Source organism: Falco peregrinus, chromosome 1 (assembly GCF_023634155.1).
Source record: "Falco peregrinus isolate bFalPer1 chromosome 1, bFalPer1.pri, whole genome shotgun sequence".
In the NCBI taxonomy this organism is placed as follows: domain Eukaryota; kingdom Metazoa; phylum Chordata; class Aves; order Falconiformes; family Falconidae; genus Falco; species Falco peregrinus.
Genome location: NC_073721.1, coordinates 103,361,407 through 103,380,183, shown reverse-complemented (window position 1 = coordinate 103,380,183; position 18,777 = coordinate 103,361,407). Strand labels below are relative to the sequence as shown.

Genomic DNA, 18,777 nt, shown 5'->3' with positions numbered 1-18,777 from the left:
ACTCTCAAACTGGTCACATATAGAGATTAGACTTTTCTGTGAAGGAAGGGCTTATTTCTCAGATGAGGCCCCTGATAGCTCACTGCTGTTCCCAGCACACAAGGAGAAACCCTCAAGACCAGCTCTGGGGTCCTGAGGTCTCCTGATACGCTGCAGCCTCAACAGAGACTGCCATGAAGGACAGCAAGTCCTCAGGGGGCCTCTAACACAGCCAGAGGTTGGGGGTGGGGGGGTCATAATTTGCTTGGGTTTTTTGTGAACACACACAAAAAAATCCATAAAAATCAGTACCCAAGAGGCAGTATTAAGAAATCCAACAGGAACTGCCAGGCTGAATTAAGTTTCTGATCCAACCAGTTTACCATTTATCCCTCAAGCAAGCAGTGGGTGATGTCTAACACATCTAAAGAATTTGATCTCGATGGATCGCGATCTGCTGTTCTGTAACAGAATTTGAATTACATCCTAATGCAAAAGTTCAAATAAGCGTTCCTAGTGTTTATCACAATTAACTATATAATTTTGCTTACTCTTATTATTTACATAAATCAGTCAGTTTTAAAAAATGCTTTGTAAACACAGCTGGAAAAGTAGCAGGCAGCTAATGTAAAGAACAGCAATGCTGGACATACTCCTAATGAATAGAAAGGAGCGGCTTGTATGTCTGAAACACCATCCCTTTACCAGCTGAGTTTAACAGCCAGACTGTAGAGCTGGAAATTCATAAAAAGTCAGTATGTAGCTAGAAAGCATCTCAGAAAACCTATCTTAAAAGCAACAAGAGTTAATCCCCATTGTGTGAGCCTAGAATTGCTACCCTTCACAACAGGATGCTGCTACTTTTTGCAGTCTTGTGTATTAGGAAAGCACTTTTGTAAAAGAAACTAAACTCTCCGGAAGCTCTGAGAAAAAAGTTCCTTGCAAATTTGCAGGTAAAGATTAACCCAAGCAGAAAGGCCAGTTCTGATGAACAGGCTCATCGCTGAACGTGACCTTGTGAAACGCTCACCTGATCAGCACCCTGCTCAGAGCAAGAGTACAAGGCTGCTGTTTGCTCAGAGCAGATCCAGACCTTGGTGTCAGAACGGTGCACAAGTGGGAGAATCACCTGCACAGGCTGCAGAGCTCCTTCGCCTGGGCTCCAGCCAAAACCAGTAGCTCCCATTATTGCTTTACAGTTTTAGCCTGAGTAGAGAGCATGCTGGTAGCTGTCCCAGTACCAGGCAGCACACCCTGCGAGCACCCTCAGAAGACTCACAGAAGTGGTATATGACTCATGTACCTCCTCCTGCATTCTGCTGTATCTTACTCCTAGATGGGTGCATGTACTGAACCCATACAGGTGCTATTACTGCCGGTGGGGGGTGGCAGTGGCCACCCCCTCTTTTCTTTTATATGAAACAAAATAAGCAAAGCCAAACCAAAATTCCCCACAGCCCAAATCTAAGAAAACCTAAACAGAGTACCAGACAGAATAGAGGCCCTCCTGCTCAGTGCTGGGAGTGTCTCCATAACAAATGCTGAACACATTTTTCTTCATGTGGGAACATCTAATGGATGGATTAAAAATGTAGAAGGAGGAACAAAAGATACATTAAAAAAAAAAAGGGGGGACAAATCTGTCAAATATTAATGCAAATCTTACTGAATGGTCTGAGACTTGAGCCAGATAGAAACAACCGTCCCTCCCATATCAAGTCCTCACGATGCTCTGCTCATCACCCAAGGTGTGCCAGCGCAGCTCACATGTGAAGCACATGTCTTTGCTGCTGGAAAAAGACACCTAACAGCAATTTCTAATTTTCATGGCTGTTTCTCTTTTAGAAGGGCAGAAAGACCCAGAGGGATTGCTCACCCCATGATCTTCCAGATGGATTTCTGAGATGGAGAGCAGTACCAGGCTCCTTAATAGCAAAAGGCACAGAGGCTTTCACAAACCATTTCCCTAACAGAGACTTTATAGATTCAGTACACTAAAAGAGAACCATCTCTTACAACCATCACCACTACTACTTTTCAGGACAGACCAATAATAAAGATTCTAATTTTATGTGCTAATTTTACTTTGTATATGTATTTCTGAATTTCTTGTGTCAGCTAGTTTACATGGCAGTGGCACTACTAAACGAGCCATCACTTTGGATATTAGAGCTGAATAACGTACAAAGACAAATATTGATTTTGTGGGTGCTCTCCTGATGGAGACTGCCACTCCTCATCCTTCAGCCGAGGAACATGAAACAGTACAAAGCAGGAGGCAAGCCTCACAGCTGTCACTCCCTATTTCCACATTCACAGCACTTGCAATTTCCCTTATTGAAGGAGAACCACCCAGAATACACAAAATACCAAGGTTTAAATAAATTCCACATTAAAACCTGAAACCCAATGCAGTAAGATCTGTGACTGGCACTCCTAAGCACAGCTGTGATGCAAATAAGGCTTAAATGTATTGACTTTTACCAGCAGTTGGTGAAATTTAGATAGTGTATCTCTTGCAAAGCAAGCTGGGAGGAGGGGAACCTACCTTTCACTCACAGACTTCAGACACTTTCTTAGTCAAGGCCAATTAACTCAAGCAACAAGGATTTAAAGCTCATTAACGATGGTCGCCCAACTCCTTTCATTCCAGCACAGAAAAACAGCCTAAGGATTTGTATAGCGAAGTGGCTTTACAGATCTCACCAGCCACTAAAACGTTTAATTCTCATTCCTAGCAATAACTACTAAGGAAAAAGGCCTATGGCAATAAAGATAACAGTAATAACAAAGCAAAAATCAGCATACATCTTAACAAAATTTATTTAGGGGGGAAAAAGTAACAGCAGCAGTCAACTATATGCTTCCAAGTAGAGACTGGTTATTCTCCTATGAAATTTTCTTGGCAGATCATCCTTCACAAAATATTTGGCATCATCTTTCCAAAACTGAAAAGCTAAAGCTAGAAACAGACCCTGACCACAAAAGTATTATTTAGCAACTAATGCAGCACAAAAGATACAAACAAATACCACATGAGAAGAAAAAAAAAACCAACAAAACCAAAAAAGGCCCAATCTTGAATCTGCTGGAGCAGACCACTAGCAAAAACCAAAACAGAAAAGAACTTTTTCAAGTTACTTCTATGTGCATTAGATTGATTTGAAAAGCTACCAGAAACAGCTCACTTTCCTGAGGAATAATACATATTTCTGAACATATCATAAGATCATACAAATCAAAGAATGCCCGTGAAACTGCTAACATACTTAAAATTGAGCAGATGCCTAAGAGCTTTACTGGCCAGGGTATAAAACAGGAGAAAGGAGGGGAAAAAAAAAGGAGACCAAAAAAAGATATTCAACCATATTATTAAACTACAAACCAAGATGGATTTTAAAAGTGTTTATTCACCAAAAAATAGGAAAAATAAATGTAAAACAGTTTTTTTTTTTTCCTGTATTGAATGCATAGACCATGACATAGGAAAAAAACTCACAGTATAATGGAGTACAAATCCAAGTAACATTAAAAGATTACATGTTTTATGAGCTGCAGGGAAACTTATTTACTCCACAGAGATGAAAGAACTAAGAGATGTGTCAACCAAAATATTTGAAAAAAAGTATCTACACCTTTTCACTGAAACAAAAATAAATCTGGCTTTCTAGGCAGGGAGAAAAGTTTCTGAAGGAAATTTATTGCTCCCCCTTAAATCAAGCCACTTGTATTGCATTAAAGAATTTAAGACCATCATTTCATTTTTTTGATACCAAAGAAATTTTTTTACTACTTTGCTTTTTAACTGTAAACTAACACACAGTAAGAGGTGTCTCTTCAGAAAGGCAGATCTGAGGAACCACTGCTGGCATTTCAAAGAGCTGAAGAAACTGCAATTCTGAGATTGCAACCCTTATACCATCACTCTCTGCATGCAACTTCCTAAAACACCAGAAACACTTTTCCACATGCTTTCAGATTAGTCAGAACAAAATATCTAAGTATGCATTTTGCTGGGCTTTTTGTTTGGTTTAGTGAAGTATTGCCTAGAATTGCAGTACTTTATGCTGTAACTGAGCTGTGTGTGCAAGCTCACTTTAAACTACGGTGTTTGGGCAAACCCTTTTCATGTCACACACAGGCTCTTCTGTAGTACCAAGCCTTCTAAATCCAGGGGACAAATCTATATTGACTCCTTATTCTTACTGTAATTTATTTGATACAATCTAGAGAGGTGCAGGTGAAAAACTAGATTTAAGTAGAAAAACCTAACTCCAACAAAGCTGTTCAGTAATTGCCTCCTTAAAATTTCAATTCTTCAGAGATGAACTCAGTTACAAAACTAAAAGGAACAAGCTACAAAATTGTCTTCATGAAGAAAATAGGTCTGAGCATTTTGTTCTTTGTCGTTGTTATTGTTAAATAAAGCAGGGATCAGAACTGAAAGAATGAATAAAAAAGCAGCTGTGTAAATCAAAGTAGTTAAAAGAAAATTAGTTAAAAATAGGAGTGAGAAGATTCTTTTTCTGTCCTAAGATTAAGTTTCGGTTTGCACTTGTATTTTATCAATTGTCACCTTCTTGGGGTGGAAGATGGGTAAGACATAATGATATCCTCTCGATTTCATTTGTGTACATGTGTATACATAGCTCAGTGTACCTGCTTCTTTCTGACTATTGGGACAATATCACTGTTCAGCTGTTTCTACTGGAATTAAATCCAACATTTATTTACAATCTTAATTTGAGATCTTATGATGATGAAATAGTGATCATTAATATTTCTAATTCAGTAGGCAATTCAAAAACCACAGCCTGGAATTCTGTTGAAATAAACAGAAATGACATTTTTGTAAGCTTTTTAATGAGGAAAACTGCAATTTTAAAGTGTGCTACATACATGAGAACGGTTAAGTATATGTTTTGCACTTACACTGATTAAGAGAGGAAATATGCTGCTATTTCATAAGAGATTATATCTTTCACGATTTTACAGCTATCATAGCCTCTCACATCTGATTTTTAGCCAGAATGGAGGAGAGAAAAGAAACGGCTTTGATTTTTCTTTTTTTAAAAATAATTTTCTCAATTTTGACTGATCCACTCATTTAAATGATGTAACTTGAAAATAAGAAACAAGTTTTTTCTACAGCTTAATCTACAATTGTCAAACATCAGTTTCACTTCAGTAGCCTGGTTTCAAGCACTTGGCCAGTTTACTGGTTCAACTTTCTTTAAAACATGGACCAAAACCATACTGTTCAAATAATATGTATGCTACAGAAATCACAATATTACAGTAAATTAGGCCTGATGATTTAACTGGAATTGTAAAGAAATTTTTTTTTATTGTAATATGCTTCAGAACATTTTCCATCTTTCCTTACTCCTCTTTGTTTCTACAAGTTTTTAAACTCGCCTTTGTTTGACCCCAGAGGCTATTTAGGCAATGCCCCTCCATCCCAGGAAGCTGCTCCGCCTGACAATCCGCTCTCCGATTTTGCAAAAGTCTACAGTTCCCACCCCCAATAAATGTAATCCTCTCCCTTCAGCAGCTGTGTGGATTTTCCATGGACCAGCCTTCCTGAGCCAGACACCACTAAGGAATGTGTTTGACAAAGCCGGAGGAAATCATGATAGGGACTGTGTGCAGCCACTCCTTCCCCATTCCCAAAATTACCCTGCAGCTTGCAAGCACCCTCTGCTCTAGAAAGCACAACAGAGTGCACAGTGCAGGGAAAGTCACTTCTTTACATATACAAGATTTCCTCTTAGCATGAGGTTGTAATCCCTAAGGGCTAGTTCAGCTGTGCCGTGCATTCAGTCCTCAGCATCCTTGTAGTCAAGATAGCTGGAGAGGGACTTTTTACAAGGGCATGGAGTGATAGGACAAGGGAGAATTGCTTTAAACTAAAAAGAGGGTAGATTTAGATGAGATATGAGGAAGAAATTCTTTGCTGTGAGGGTGGCAAGGCACTGACACAGGTTGCCCAGAAGCTGTGGGTGCCCCGTCCCTGGCAGTGCTCAAGGCCAGGCTGGATGGGGCTGGGAGCAGCCTCGGGTGGTGGAAGGTGGGAACTGGGTCTTTAAGGTCCCTTCCAACCCAAACCAGTCTATGATTCCCAAGAGCTACTATGCTGGAGATCTGATGATCAGTACACCCACTTAGAGAGGAGTAAGCCATGGGACGTGCAAGAAGTAAAACACTGACCTGTGGGTTGTTTTTTGGGTTTTTTTTTTTTTTTCCTTAGGTAAGACAGCAGCAGGCAAAACACAAAGAACAAATGAAAATCAGTCCTGTAAATCAAAACAGATTATAGCTACATCCTTAAGTAGAAACCCTTAGCTGTCATGTGTAATATTACACATACTATAACATCTCTGCAAGATATGATATATCCTGCAAGTATATTCCACCTGCAGGAAGCTTAAGATATCATTATTGCCCTTCTCTGCACGCAAACAGCAGAGATTGAACTCACCACGTAATCAAAGGGCATCCACGCAGGGATCACATGCAATTTCCACCTAAAGCTTCAGAAAGTTTCCTATAGCTAACTAAAGTGATACATACGGATATGAAGTAATGAAACCATGGGAGTAGGAGGGCCAAAGGCGAAACATCAGGATGAACTCAGCATCCCGTGAGGCTGCATCCCAGGGAATGATAAAGCTGATAAGTAAATAGCCTGGCACCACATCTCTCTTAGGGCAAACCAAGCGCAGCTAGCCTGGCCAGCAGGCAGTATCTCACACACTTTCCACACCTTGCCTGAAACACCACAGCTCGGAGAAACAGAGGCAACAACTGCTTCAACTCTCTCAGAATTTCATCATATCATTCTTTCATGGAAAAAACCCACAGCCTGTCTGTCCTCCTCCACTTCTGCAGGAGCTAACTTTGCCGCTCAAACCAGCACAGTCCGTCCGTACTCAAGACATCCCACTGCAGGATTTAAACAAACCTCAACACCCACGGAATGAGAAAAAGGAAAAAATTATGTTCATGTACCCTAAAGAGGTGGTTGGTTGCGACTGCTGAAGCAATGACAGATCATAAAACATTCTCAAGATCTCCATACCCATCCTCTTAAGCCCCTCTGTCCTCAGTCTGATATTGTGAGCCAAATTTAAAAAACAGACTCTCTCTAGACAGGATCTGTTTGGCAAAGGTGTAAAGGCACTATGTTAATCAGAAAGTTAGTCGTGCCTCTTCACAATTAACCAAGCAGCAGAGGATCAGGACTCAAACAGTGCTTTAAACACCGACATGCCTGCCTGACAAAACAAAACAGCATTATCAGAAACTGCTTCTACTGTCCAATTACTGACCCAGACTCTTGCTAAACAGCATGCTGGTGAGGGTATTTTGATTATGCAGATACACTCTGCCCAGCCTCAGAAACCCACACCCCTCATGATCCACTAATGCTACAAAAGCGGTGCCCACATAGCTGAGTTAGCTCAGCTCCCTTCCCTCCACATACCGTATCATTATCCTCCCCTGCAACAGAAATCATCCTCTTAAGGCAGGGGTTATTTAAAATGGCAATGCTTCTTTCACAAAACAGTGAAACGAAGAGGGATCTCAGCTGCTTAAGAGAATCTATCATATTTAAATTAACAACATGCCTCTGACAGACAATACAGCTGTGAATACCTGCAAGTGATACATCAAATACTTTCCTTCCCTTACCCCACCGTAGACCAAATGCATCAAAAGAAAAATTTCAGCTGCTGTTTTCAAACCCCTTATAAATACAAGACAAATAACCTGAAACTGTTAATCACTGGAGAGCAATGAACACTTATTAGGCATTGCTTGCTGACAAATTTTAATTCTTTAAGTTTGATCAAGACAAAGATGGTATGGCCCCACCTTTATTCTACCTACCATGTTTACTTTTCTGTGCCTGTGCAAGAGACTTTACCACTTATCTTCCCGTAAGATGAATGACTAAATCTCCCAAACATCTTTGGGAGCCTAGTGATTATAATTTAACTATTATCTTGCATGTCTGTACATTAAACAGCGAGTTAAGGCAAACGTAACACAATTCTATATTGCTTCAATAGCAATGATCAGCAGAGAGCCACACACGCAGCTGACAAGACAGCAAAAACAGCCTCTTGGGGTGGGCTAGCCCATTAAATGTGAGAAGAAATGACATCTTTAATGCTGCACAGGAAAGCGCTACAAGAATGCTCAGGAACGATTTTTTACCAATAAGCCAATAGAACCCCCTTGAAATGACCTCTTCACTCTGTGACGAGAAACAGCACCTGCCTTTCTGGAATGTCTCAAAACTCACATTTCAACAGGCTACAAATCCAGCTGTTCACACTAACCTGAAAAGGTGTTTCATTCAGCTTTCTGGAAACGTCCAGCCAAACCTTCCCCATCTCTACAAAAACATGAACCTTCTATATACTATATTCATGCAGAAGACACACAAATAGACCTGGGAGAAGAGGAATTCCAGCATGCCAAAATATCAAATATGGCATTAAAGATGCCATTTGGATGGATCAGCTCAATAAACACAGCAGTTCTGACCACCAGGATTGCAGGTCAGCTCAAAGCTCCGAGGGCTACCCCCGAGTGCATCTCGCACTACCTTTTTTACTATCTTCAGAAGCAGAGAAGTCAGTGAAAACAAATACAGCCATATAAAGGGTAACAGACTAGGAAAAAGTACTGGGAGAGGCTAAGACTATGGAACAAAAGCCTTGGCACTTCTTAATTCTCTCTCCGTTGCAACAAATTCCAGATTTTTTACTGCCTGCTCATGACGTACTGCCTGCTCATGACAACCAGTGTCTGCTCAAACTATATCTTAGTGTCCCACAGTCTCAAAAGTGAGCAACTCTGAGATCTGTGATGCTAAATGCACTGGTCCCATAATTTGACTATCTCTTGACAGAGCAGAGGGAACTCAGTGTCCTGTGTCTGACAGCTCTGTTAGTGGTCACTGACTCAGAGATAAGATGTTAGCCCTTTCCCCAATGCCCCCCGCCCCTTCCTCATGTTTCTATGTAACCACACCCCCTCTTGAATCCCTTTCCTTGGGATTTGATGGGGCAGTATGGAAACAGCACCCACAAAACAGATTTGCCCCTGACCTCCAGTCCCAACTGAAGGAGAAATCAGGAAGCGACTCCTTTGCTCACACCTCCTTTCACCAAAACAGTGCCAGAGGTCCAGAGACATGGTCAAGCTGTGGCTTCTTGGCATGGCATTTTCCATCCACCACAGGGGAAGGTGAGCTTTGGCTCTTCAAGCAGCAAAGAAGATCCTTGCAGACACTATCCACCATGCTGGATAAAATTAACTACTCTAATGCTTGAGTGAAGGGATTCAGAAAGCCAAAGAGCAGCATGGAAACCTCTCTGTCCTAAACACTGAAATTTTCCCCCAGTCTAGGAAGGAAGAGCAGTTTATCCAGTCTCTGTACACGTAGCCTCAGATCTTCACGTGATGGAGACGCTTCCTGCAGGCCAGCCACTGAGGAACACATGAGAAGGCAGATCTGGGTCTCAAAACAGTGCCAACAGGCTAAATATTATCCAGCAGAGGAAGACACCAATTTTGCTGAGCTGGTCAGGTGGCAACAGTGTTAAAAGGTGTTTCAATCTCAGTAGACCTGCTCTGCTATTTTGATAAACAGAAGGGACCCCCATTTTTCAGATAAGCCACTCTTGAACAGATTCCCAAATGACAAAAGGGAAAGGGGGTGGGAGATGCATGACAAATACGCTGTGTGGTGCTGCCTGTGAAAACACGCTCTCCAGTCCAGCAAACCACAGCTTGGAGGAAAACGTGGTAGTACATAATATAGACACCCCTTCATTATAATTAGACAGATTTAGTTATCCTGTCAGAAAGATTACTTGGAAAAGCCAAATGGGAAGTTCAGATAAACTATTTCTGCAATACCCCTTCCATAGGTACACTCTGCAGGGAGATTTGGCAAAGGCTGGTGGAATAAATTGTCTTGCTATTTTTCAACGACTGTCAGTGTCAGGTTTGCTGTATTTACCTACTCCCATTAAAAGCACTGCAGCATCTGGTTTTATAGATCACAAATGCAAGATCTTCAGCAAAATACCCTGCCCTTCTTGTTGATTGGTGGTCCTGAATGCATTTAGGATTCAAATAAAAAGTTCAAAGGCTGCTGCATCTACCAAATATCACTGAGTGCTCTTATTCTAGGAAACCTTCAGAAATTTGGAAAGTACTATTCTAACTTCTTGAAGAAAAACACAATCTGAAATCCTAACAAAGTGCTAGAGTGTAAGAAAGTCTTGACAATCTAAAATGCAAGGCATGAGGTTGCCTTGAGTTGAAGAACAACTTTTATGAATATGCAGATCTACCTGTTTTGCATTGCTCTCAAATGGAATCACCTTGGGTTGATGATGCTGCCTCTTTTCATTCACAGCCATAACCAAGAAGCCAGGTGCCAAACATGAATAAAGGTGGCAAGCATATTTGTTTTTCCAGCTGCAGGGCGGATGGACAGTTGCTGGTGTCAGCAAAATATGCTGGCAAACTCTGCTATGGCCTTGCTAACAGGAAGAGCTATTCTCTCTGACACGGACGACCTGCATACTTCTACCACGCACCTCTGCTGATGGAACTGGGAATCACTCAGACACCTTATGTTATAAATCTTGGACACATCAACGTTATCCGAACACGTTGGCAATGAAAATGATCATTGCATCTTCTGGAGACAAAGATGAAGTAGATACTGGTATGCAAATGTTCTGATCTTTGATCTGTTCTTCCTTTGCAGAGATTTCCTCTGCTGTTGCGGGGGTGGGTAGTGTGTGCGTTTCAAAAGGGATGTTCGAACTGCACTATTCACTTCCTCTGAATGGATAGCTCACGTTGAAACAGAGCTCTGGTGCAAGGCAGAAAAGGCACAGCTCACATATACAGCACCTCTCGTGTTCGACATTGGTCTCCAAAAACATGTGCAACATGCAGGGAACAAAAGAACGTGCTCTAGTTAACTCCTTCCTGTGCAGGTCCGCAGGATGCCTCAGCCTCCCTCACTGATTGTACCACAAATAAATGAGGAATAACAAAATCATCTACCCAGCAGAGTGTCTCCTGAAGGATAAGTACTAGACAGTTAATACTGCAATGGAAGACTATACATCAGAGACAAGGCTGGTACCAAGAGGACAATAAACTCAACAGAACAGACTCTCAGTTCCTCCTTGGCTTCAGAGACACTGGGTACAGCCCTGGTACTTGACAGAAGCACACTGAGAAGTCACTATCACTCTTTCTTTGGCTCCTCAGAGGACCTAACCCAGGAGGACAACTCCCTTCAAAAGAGCTGGAAGAGAAATCAGACCTGTTTTTAAGACCTCTGAGACTACCTGCTTTTGAAAGTAAGAGACAAGGAGAAACAGACATAGGGAGAAATACTCCTACTTCTGCCACATAACCTACCATTAACAGAAGACATAAGCAATGGGAGGTAATGTTTAAAACCCAAACAGCTTTGAATGTTCCACAACAAAGATCAAGTGCTTAATAAGAAAAAAAACCTTACAAATATTACACATGGAAAAGCGAGGGCTTCCCCCCAGCTCCTGAATATCCTAACAAAGATTGTCAATAAACCACTGAGCATCTTAGTTCTCAGCAATACATATATATCTCCTACTGACCACATCCTAAAAGAAAAGCACGCAATTTCCCAGAAGAGAAACTCAAGCAACAGAAACTCACAACCACTGGTTTGATGCCACTCTAAATACCTTCATATGGAAAACCTAGAGTACTTTTAAGAGTTCAGCATGGCTACTGCAAACACTGCTAACCAGAAGGCTTTGATCTCAAAAGGAGGAGTGGAATCCTCCAACGTGACAGATGTTTTATAGTAATTTATATGTATAAGCTATGTATATTCACCAGGGACAGAAGTGCTGAATCAGGGATGGCCAGTCCAATTGGTCTGCAGCTGCTAAAACATATTTGTATGAAGTCGGGAGTATGTGATTAAAAATTATCATAGCCATAACTGTACTCTGGTATTGAAACAAAGCCATATACTAAGCAATAATACTCCATTTTTAACCTGTTGACTTTAAGCAGTAGAAGGTTTTAACCAGTAAGTACTCATGATCTATGAAATTAGACTGACATTAAGAATTATTTTCAAAATATCAAATACAGGTTCTCAACAGCCTTTGCACCAGGAATTATACTCCAAAACTCTGAGAATAAGGCACTAATGACACAAGCAGGGCCGAAACTTGATTCAAACTGGACAGAGTCCCACTTCAATAGCGCCCATTAAAGAAAAAAAAATATTTTTTAAAACTGTATTTGAGCAAGAGTCTCTGTGTGCCATGATCCATTCCATTACTCACTATTTTCCTGCAGCAGTGATCAGCGGCAAACCAGCATATGTTTCTTCTAAGTTAATGCCTTTATCTGGTACAGGAGATTAAAAAAACAACCAACCCACCCCAAGAGAAGAGAGACTGAGCAGGTGACTCAAGAAGGAATGAAATTTCCATGATATTCAATAAAAATGGCTCTCTTGTTTACGGGTAGTTTCTGCTATTAATTTGGTATATTTCTCACCCCCTGTGCTTACTTCTAAAGAAAGCTACTGTAGCACTGTTCACAATCCTGCTTGGAAGAACCAAAACAAGACAGCTTTAGAATTGCCGCACAAGATCATATTTGATCCTCTCAGTAAGGACAGACATCAGCTATTCACCCTGCAGAAGCAGCATACAGAGGGTGCTGGGCTGCGCAAACGCATCATCTTTCGGCTCAGCTGCCAAACAAGAGCTTTCAAAAAGACAAGTCTACATAAACCATCCTTTTGTTTCCCTTCTCCAAAAATGGAAGATTAGTTAAAACTCTGTTTGGGGCACTTGCATTAAAAACCACAAAAAAAAACAAGCCCTGTGTAGCTGAGGGAGAAGGAGACAGAGGAGGTAGTAGCGAGTGGAATTGTTCCCCAGCAAAGTCAACAGGCTGACAGTTTACTAGTCATCTTGTAGTCAAAGACTCCAAATTCCTTTTTACGTGCAAGGGGTGGCAACCCCACATCTCTTGCCATGACACAGGGTATTACTTGCCCTAAATCTCTCCACCAAACCTATTCCAACTCAATAATAAATACTCAACTAGAAAGTCCACACAGGAAATCCCAGTAAGATATAGCCAAAGTAAATGATTGCCCTAATGCAGCACTTATTTTCTGAATCCCTTCAGGACGTTAACATCTACAAATAACCATAAACTAAATGACTTGATGCTCTGATACAACCAAATCCCACAAGCTATCCAAATGGGCCAGTCTTCCACTACTCCACCTACTTCCACAAAATCTCATGGGCTGCAGAAACATGCACTTACAGAGCTGCTGATGTGAACTTTGTATCAAAACTGGCCTTATACAAATTACACTACAAGGCCCTATTGAAAAGCTGCAGGTTCACTGACAGGTCATGCTGGCATGAAATACCATACAGGGAAACATCTAACCACACCAGGAGAGTTTACCTGGGATGGGATCTGACAGGCCACTTCCTAGTGCTGGAGATTAAATTCCATTTACAGTTTCTAGTGGCTTTTTTCATTTTCTGCTCTAAGACACTGGTCAGCTGGGTGTTGCTGCATTAACCACACACACAATGTCTATTTCAGCATGACTGTGCTGAATAAACTTACCTCATTTTTAAATACTGCTTTGAGATATTCATGTATATGACCAAGGAGGGCAAACAGAAATCTTGCCAGGAAAGCCAAATTAAAATCTCACTCTCGTAGACCTTGCCTTTGCAGCATTAAGAGATACAATGCTGAGGATGCCAACCATTTGCCAAGGAGTAGGGACAAAAAAAAATAAATACTGTCAGCATATTATTAAGTCCCGGTGAGCACCCAATCTTCATTATTATAGCCTCTTTCAGAAGTCAGCGATTTAAGATAGCTTGATAGGATGCTTTGAGAGGTAAATTATTCCAATGGATTAGAAGTAATATCCTCTATGAAAAAGAAAATAAAAAGCTTCCCAATACAGATGACAACTAACACATCAGGCTTGTAATGGAAATTGTACTTCCAACACTGGTAGACCCAAACTTGGATCTACTTACACACTGTGAATAGATAAGAATACACTCTATGGTTTCTCCCCAACCCTGAAATGGGGGGGGGGTGGGGGGGGTGGGGTGTGGGGCAGGGAGAGGGGAGAATATTAAAACAATGGCAACAATCCAGTACTTATGAGCAACCCTACAATCAACCATTGTGTGCCATGTGACAGACAAGAGAAAAAAACCCCACAAACACTGAAAACACACATTTCAGTTTTAAGCTTCCATAGTAGTAATGAAAAGCAAAGTGGGTAGGAGATTTTCAGAAAGGTCTTAAATATTCTTCTGTAACCTAATAGCGAACACAAATATTTGCTTAACCTCTGTCTTCAACATCCAAAAAAGAACCAATTACTCTAAAAGCTACCAAATGCCCCAAGAAGAATTTGAGGCATGAACCACCACCACCAAAAAGCATCTGAGGAAGAGGCAGATCTCCCACAATCAGAAAGGCTGCCTCATTTAGACATCCTAAAACCAACTGTGCTGAAGACACTGGTGACTCATTATTAGCGATGGAGCAAAGAAACCACTTGAAGAGGTGAGAGGAAAATTCCATTTTAATTTAAGAGTACTCTCTAGCAAACTCTGCCCAAGCTCTGCAACATAACAACAATCAGATATTCACTAAGAAATTCATTTTATAAACACTACTGACAGCCCGCAGCAAGCACAAGATGTGCCATCTGTGGCAAGAAGAGACTTGCCATGAACTAAGAAAAATAAAATATAAATGTTTATACATTAAGTCCTTTCAAGAAAAAAGGTTTACTTTAGTTACTTTTAAAACTAACATAGTGTGAACGACTTTTAAAAATAAGTTTGCTTTGCTTATTTCTCATAACAGCCAGGGCCATCTGATTCAGTATTCCCTTGATACAGGTCCTCCCTGTTGCAGGGCTTTATGAAAACAAAGAGCACACCAATGACCTAGAAACAAATGTAGGCTCTCAAACTACTTTAAACTCATTCACTTTATACTTGTGTAAGATTTATAACAACGTCTGAAATGACTTTCAAAGTCTTCAATTTAAATTTGCCAGGTTGCACTATGAGAAGGTTTGGGTTTATTCCTATCTGAAACTGTTTCAGGAACAGAAGACACATTTTTCATAACCCAAAAAATGGAGGTGGGGAGGAGGGTTATGGTTTGGGTTTTGAGGGTTTTTTTGTTTTGTTTTGGGTTGTTTGTTTTTTTTTTTTAAGGGGATATGTTTACATGGCAAAGAGCAGAGCCATGCATTCAAACCAGCTCCGGAACCGGAAGCTGTATGACATGTCAGCACAGCACTCCACTAATTACCAGGATAACGAGAAGCAGAATATTTCTTTTTCCACAAAGAGATGACACAAAATACTTCTCTGCAACACAGCTAGTTAATTCTTGTCGTGCAGCCCTGTACTGTGAAGGCATACTCAACCAAAGTAGCTCATGGTATGCTGAGGTTTGGACTGACGAAACCTGAAATGCCCTTTTGAAGGATTTAGAGCTTGATTCCCTAGCAAAGAAGTCAACTGATCTGTGCAAAGCACTCTAGGAGAGAAAAAACCCAAAACAAAACAAAAACAAAAAAAGGGAAGAAAAAAAGGAAGGTAAATATGCACCATGAAAACTTTTTAAAATAACTCCCTGAGGCCATAAGTAACTATTTCAAAGGGGTGGTGGGAACAAGATCCATCTATAGAACTTCAATTTGAACATTAGCGGAGAGCCCTACTCCCAGCATGAGCAATTACTGCTGCCTTTCATGTGGCAGAGTAACACACCTTTTCTCCTACAGCTGGTTGTGTCAGGTCTATTTTAAACACGCTCAACAGCATTACAAAGTAAAACATTGCAGTGAGGCTTCCCATGTGGCTGAAAACTCTGGTTACCAAAGACAGTCTTTATAAGTAACCCAACCCCTAAAGTTGCCCAGCATCCCTGATGTCTGGGGAAACGACTCATGCTTCCCAGAGAGGCAGGCAAAGGCACACGCCATGCCTGCTCCTTCTCTTTCCCGTGGCCGTGGTTCTGGCGATGTGAGCACCAGTATGCACCGTTTCACGAGCATCCACCAGATTTGCAGCTGTAACCCTACCATGAGATGTAACTCCGCTCCAGCTTCGGAAGAGCTTTAATCTGCTTCTGCCTTTTGCCTGCTATTATTAACCTCAGGGATAAACTCGCACCCTTTTAATCAGGTGCTCTAACCGGTGCATTCTGGAAGCAGGTAGCACAGACAGGTCTCCTCTCCCTTCCTTAGCAGTTAGAAGTGTCACCCGCAGTATTCACCAGTTGAGACCTCTAAGAAATCACTGAGGGGATCGGTAAGGCAGGACCCTTCAATGCTTGCAAGAAGTCAATCCTTTTAAATAAAAGCGTTAAAGAGAAAGAGGGAAACCTGACGCTGAGGGAAACCCTGAGTCCACAGGTTTTTGAGAGCCGCTCTGTCCCGCCGCCCGCTGGGTGCCCCCGGCCGTGAGGGGAGCCCCGGGCCGGGCCGTGAGGGGAGCCCTGCAGCCGCTGCTCCAGGCCTCGAAGGGAGTCCCAGGCCTTGAGGGGCGCCCCCTTTTCCGGGCCGGCCGTGAGGGGAGCCCCGCAGCCGCCGCCCCGGGCCGTGAGGGGAGCCCCCGGGCCGCGAGGGGAGCCCCCGCAGCCGCCGCCCCGGGCCCGGCCCCGCCGCTCACCTTGTAGACATCGCCGTAGGTGCCGCTGCCCACTCGCTGGATCAGCTCGTAGTCCTGCTGCGGGTTCCGCCTCAGGATATCCCCGCTCGGCCGCGCCACCGGCTCCATCTCCAGCCCCCGCCGCGGGAAGAGGAGCAGCGGCCGCTCTCCGCCTCGCCCCGCCGGCCGGGGTTCCTCCCAGCGCGGCAGCCGGCCCACTGCTCCTGCGGCGGAAAGCGCTGGCTGAGGGGGGCTCCCGGGGCGGGCTCTGGGCCGCGGCCGCCGAGACAAAGGCGGGCAGCGGGCGGTTGCCACGGCCGCTGGCGGCCCGGCGGCGGGGGCAGCGCCCTTCGCAGCGATTCCCGGGTGTCTCTGCGGCAACGGGGAAGCGCCGAACCCGGCGGGGAACGTTCGCCCCGGCCATAGTGGCGAGGGAGGTCCCGGCCCGCCGGCGCTGAGGAGGCGCCGCGGCCCGCCCGCCGCCGGCCGGGGCAGCCGCCAGCCCGCCCGCAGCCAGGCCCCGCCGCAAGGCCGGGCCGGCTCCTACCTGCGCGCCCTTTGTCCCGCCGGAGAGGGAGCGCCGCCGCCTCCTGCCGCCGCCGCAGCCCAGCGCTCCTCCCCAGCCGCAGCCGCGGCCGCGGCCCCCACGCACGCACCGCCCGGCCCCGCCGAGCCGAGCCGAGCCGAGCCGGGACGGGTCGGGTCGGGTCGGGTCGGGACGGGGCAGCAGCGGGCCTCCGCGACGCCGCAGCGCCACGGCGCGGCCGACGGCCCGGCCCGGCCCAGCCCTGCCCGCCCCGGCCCCGCCCGCCCCGCCCCGCCCCGCGCCAGCCGCGGGCCCCGGCCGCCCTCGGCGTTAGCGAAACCTGTGTCACCGTGGCTGCCGCCGGGGGCTGCCCGCCGCTGCACCGCCCTGCTACGGCGGCGGCCCGGGCCGGGCCCGCAAGGCCGCTCCGCCCCGGCGGCGGTGGCCCCGCGGCTCGGCCAGCCCGCACTGCCCGGGCAGCCCGCACTGCCCGGGCTGGGGGCGGGCTGGGGGCCCGGGGGCAACGCCGGGGAGCTGGGGGCTGCCGCGCCATGGGGCTCCTGGAGCCGTGGAGTGGGCTGGGTGGGAAGGGACCTTTACAGGCCATCTAGTCCGTGCCCCCTGCAGCGAGCGGGGACATCTTCAACTCCATCAGCTGGCTCAGAGCCCCGTCCAACCTGGCTTTGAATGTTTCCAGGGACGGACATCCACCACCGATCTGGGTGAGGGAAGGGGTTAAAGAAATTTTAGTAGATCTAATCGCTTAACGATTACCTAGATTGTTGTTGATAAATAATGCTTTGTTTTACTATTGTATAAATTAACTGAAGCAAGGAGTCTACAGTTCCTCCTGAAGGACGGTTCACGATGAGAACTAGCTAAAACCAACTCTATAGTTTGGACAAAGACCAAGAATAACTGAGTCTGTTCGAAGAGAGAAGGTAAAAAGTTCAGAGCAAGGGCATCCCCATGACCCCCACCAAGAGACACTATGCAAGTGCAGTTGGGAAGGACTTATGGAAATGACTTCTTGAAACTAATTTTAATGTGAAGTGGGGCTAGGTTATTAATATGTATAGGTGTATTTGGGAATCTTATGTATACGCACCATTTGATTGTATAAATTGAGGCAAGTTGTTGCCCCAGGCATGCACAGCTTTGGTGGGACTACCCCTGGTGCTGCCCAGCGCTGAATAAACATACCTACTTTACAATCTGATAAGTTTGTGGAGTCTGATTCTGCAGGTCATGGGCAACCTGTGCCAGTGCCTCATCACCCTCATAATAAAAAATTTCTCTCTTATATCTACTCTGAATCTCCCGTCTTTCAGTTTAAAGCCATTCCCCCTTGTCCTGTCACTCCATGCCCCTGTAAGAAACCCCCCCCCAGCTTCCCTGTCGGCCCCTTTGGGCACTGGCAGGTGCTGTCAGGTCCCCCCGCAGCCTTCTCTTCTCCAGGCTGAACAGCCCCAACTCCCAGCCTGT

The 18,777-nt window shown here is 44.4% G+C and overlaps 1 protein-coding gene across 2 annotated transcripts in view; it reads right to left on the bottom strand.

Annotated features, from left to right (window-relative positions):
- The window catches only part of MAP4K5 (mitogen-activated protein kinase kinase kinase kinase 5), a 72,591-nt gene extending 55,035 nt beyond the window's left edge, over positions 1 to 17,556 (bottom strand). Inside the window, exons 1-2 of one of the 2 annotated variants that reach the window (XM_055805243.1) lie at positions 17,314 to 17,556; positions 16,788 to 16,990 (exon numbers count right to left, since the gene is read on the bottom strand). In XM_055805243.1, coding sequence (XP_055661218.1) covers positions 16,788 to 16,895 — 108 coding nt within the window. In that variant the 5' untranslated portion in view covers positions 16,896 to 16,990; positions 17,314 to 17,556. The remainder of the gene's footprint in view (positions 1 to 16,787; positions 16,991 to 17,313) is intronic. The other variant, XM_055805237.1, reaches the window with a different exon arrangement.
- Positions 17,557 to 18,777: the final 1,221 nt, after the last annotated feature.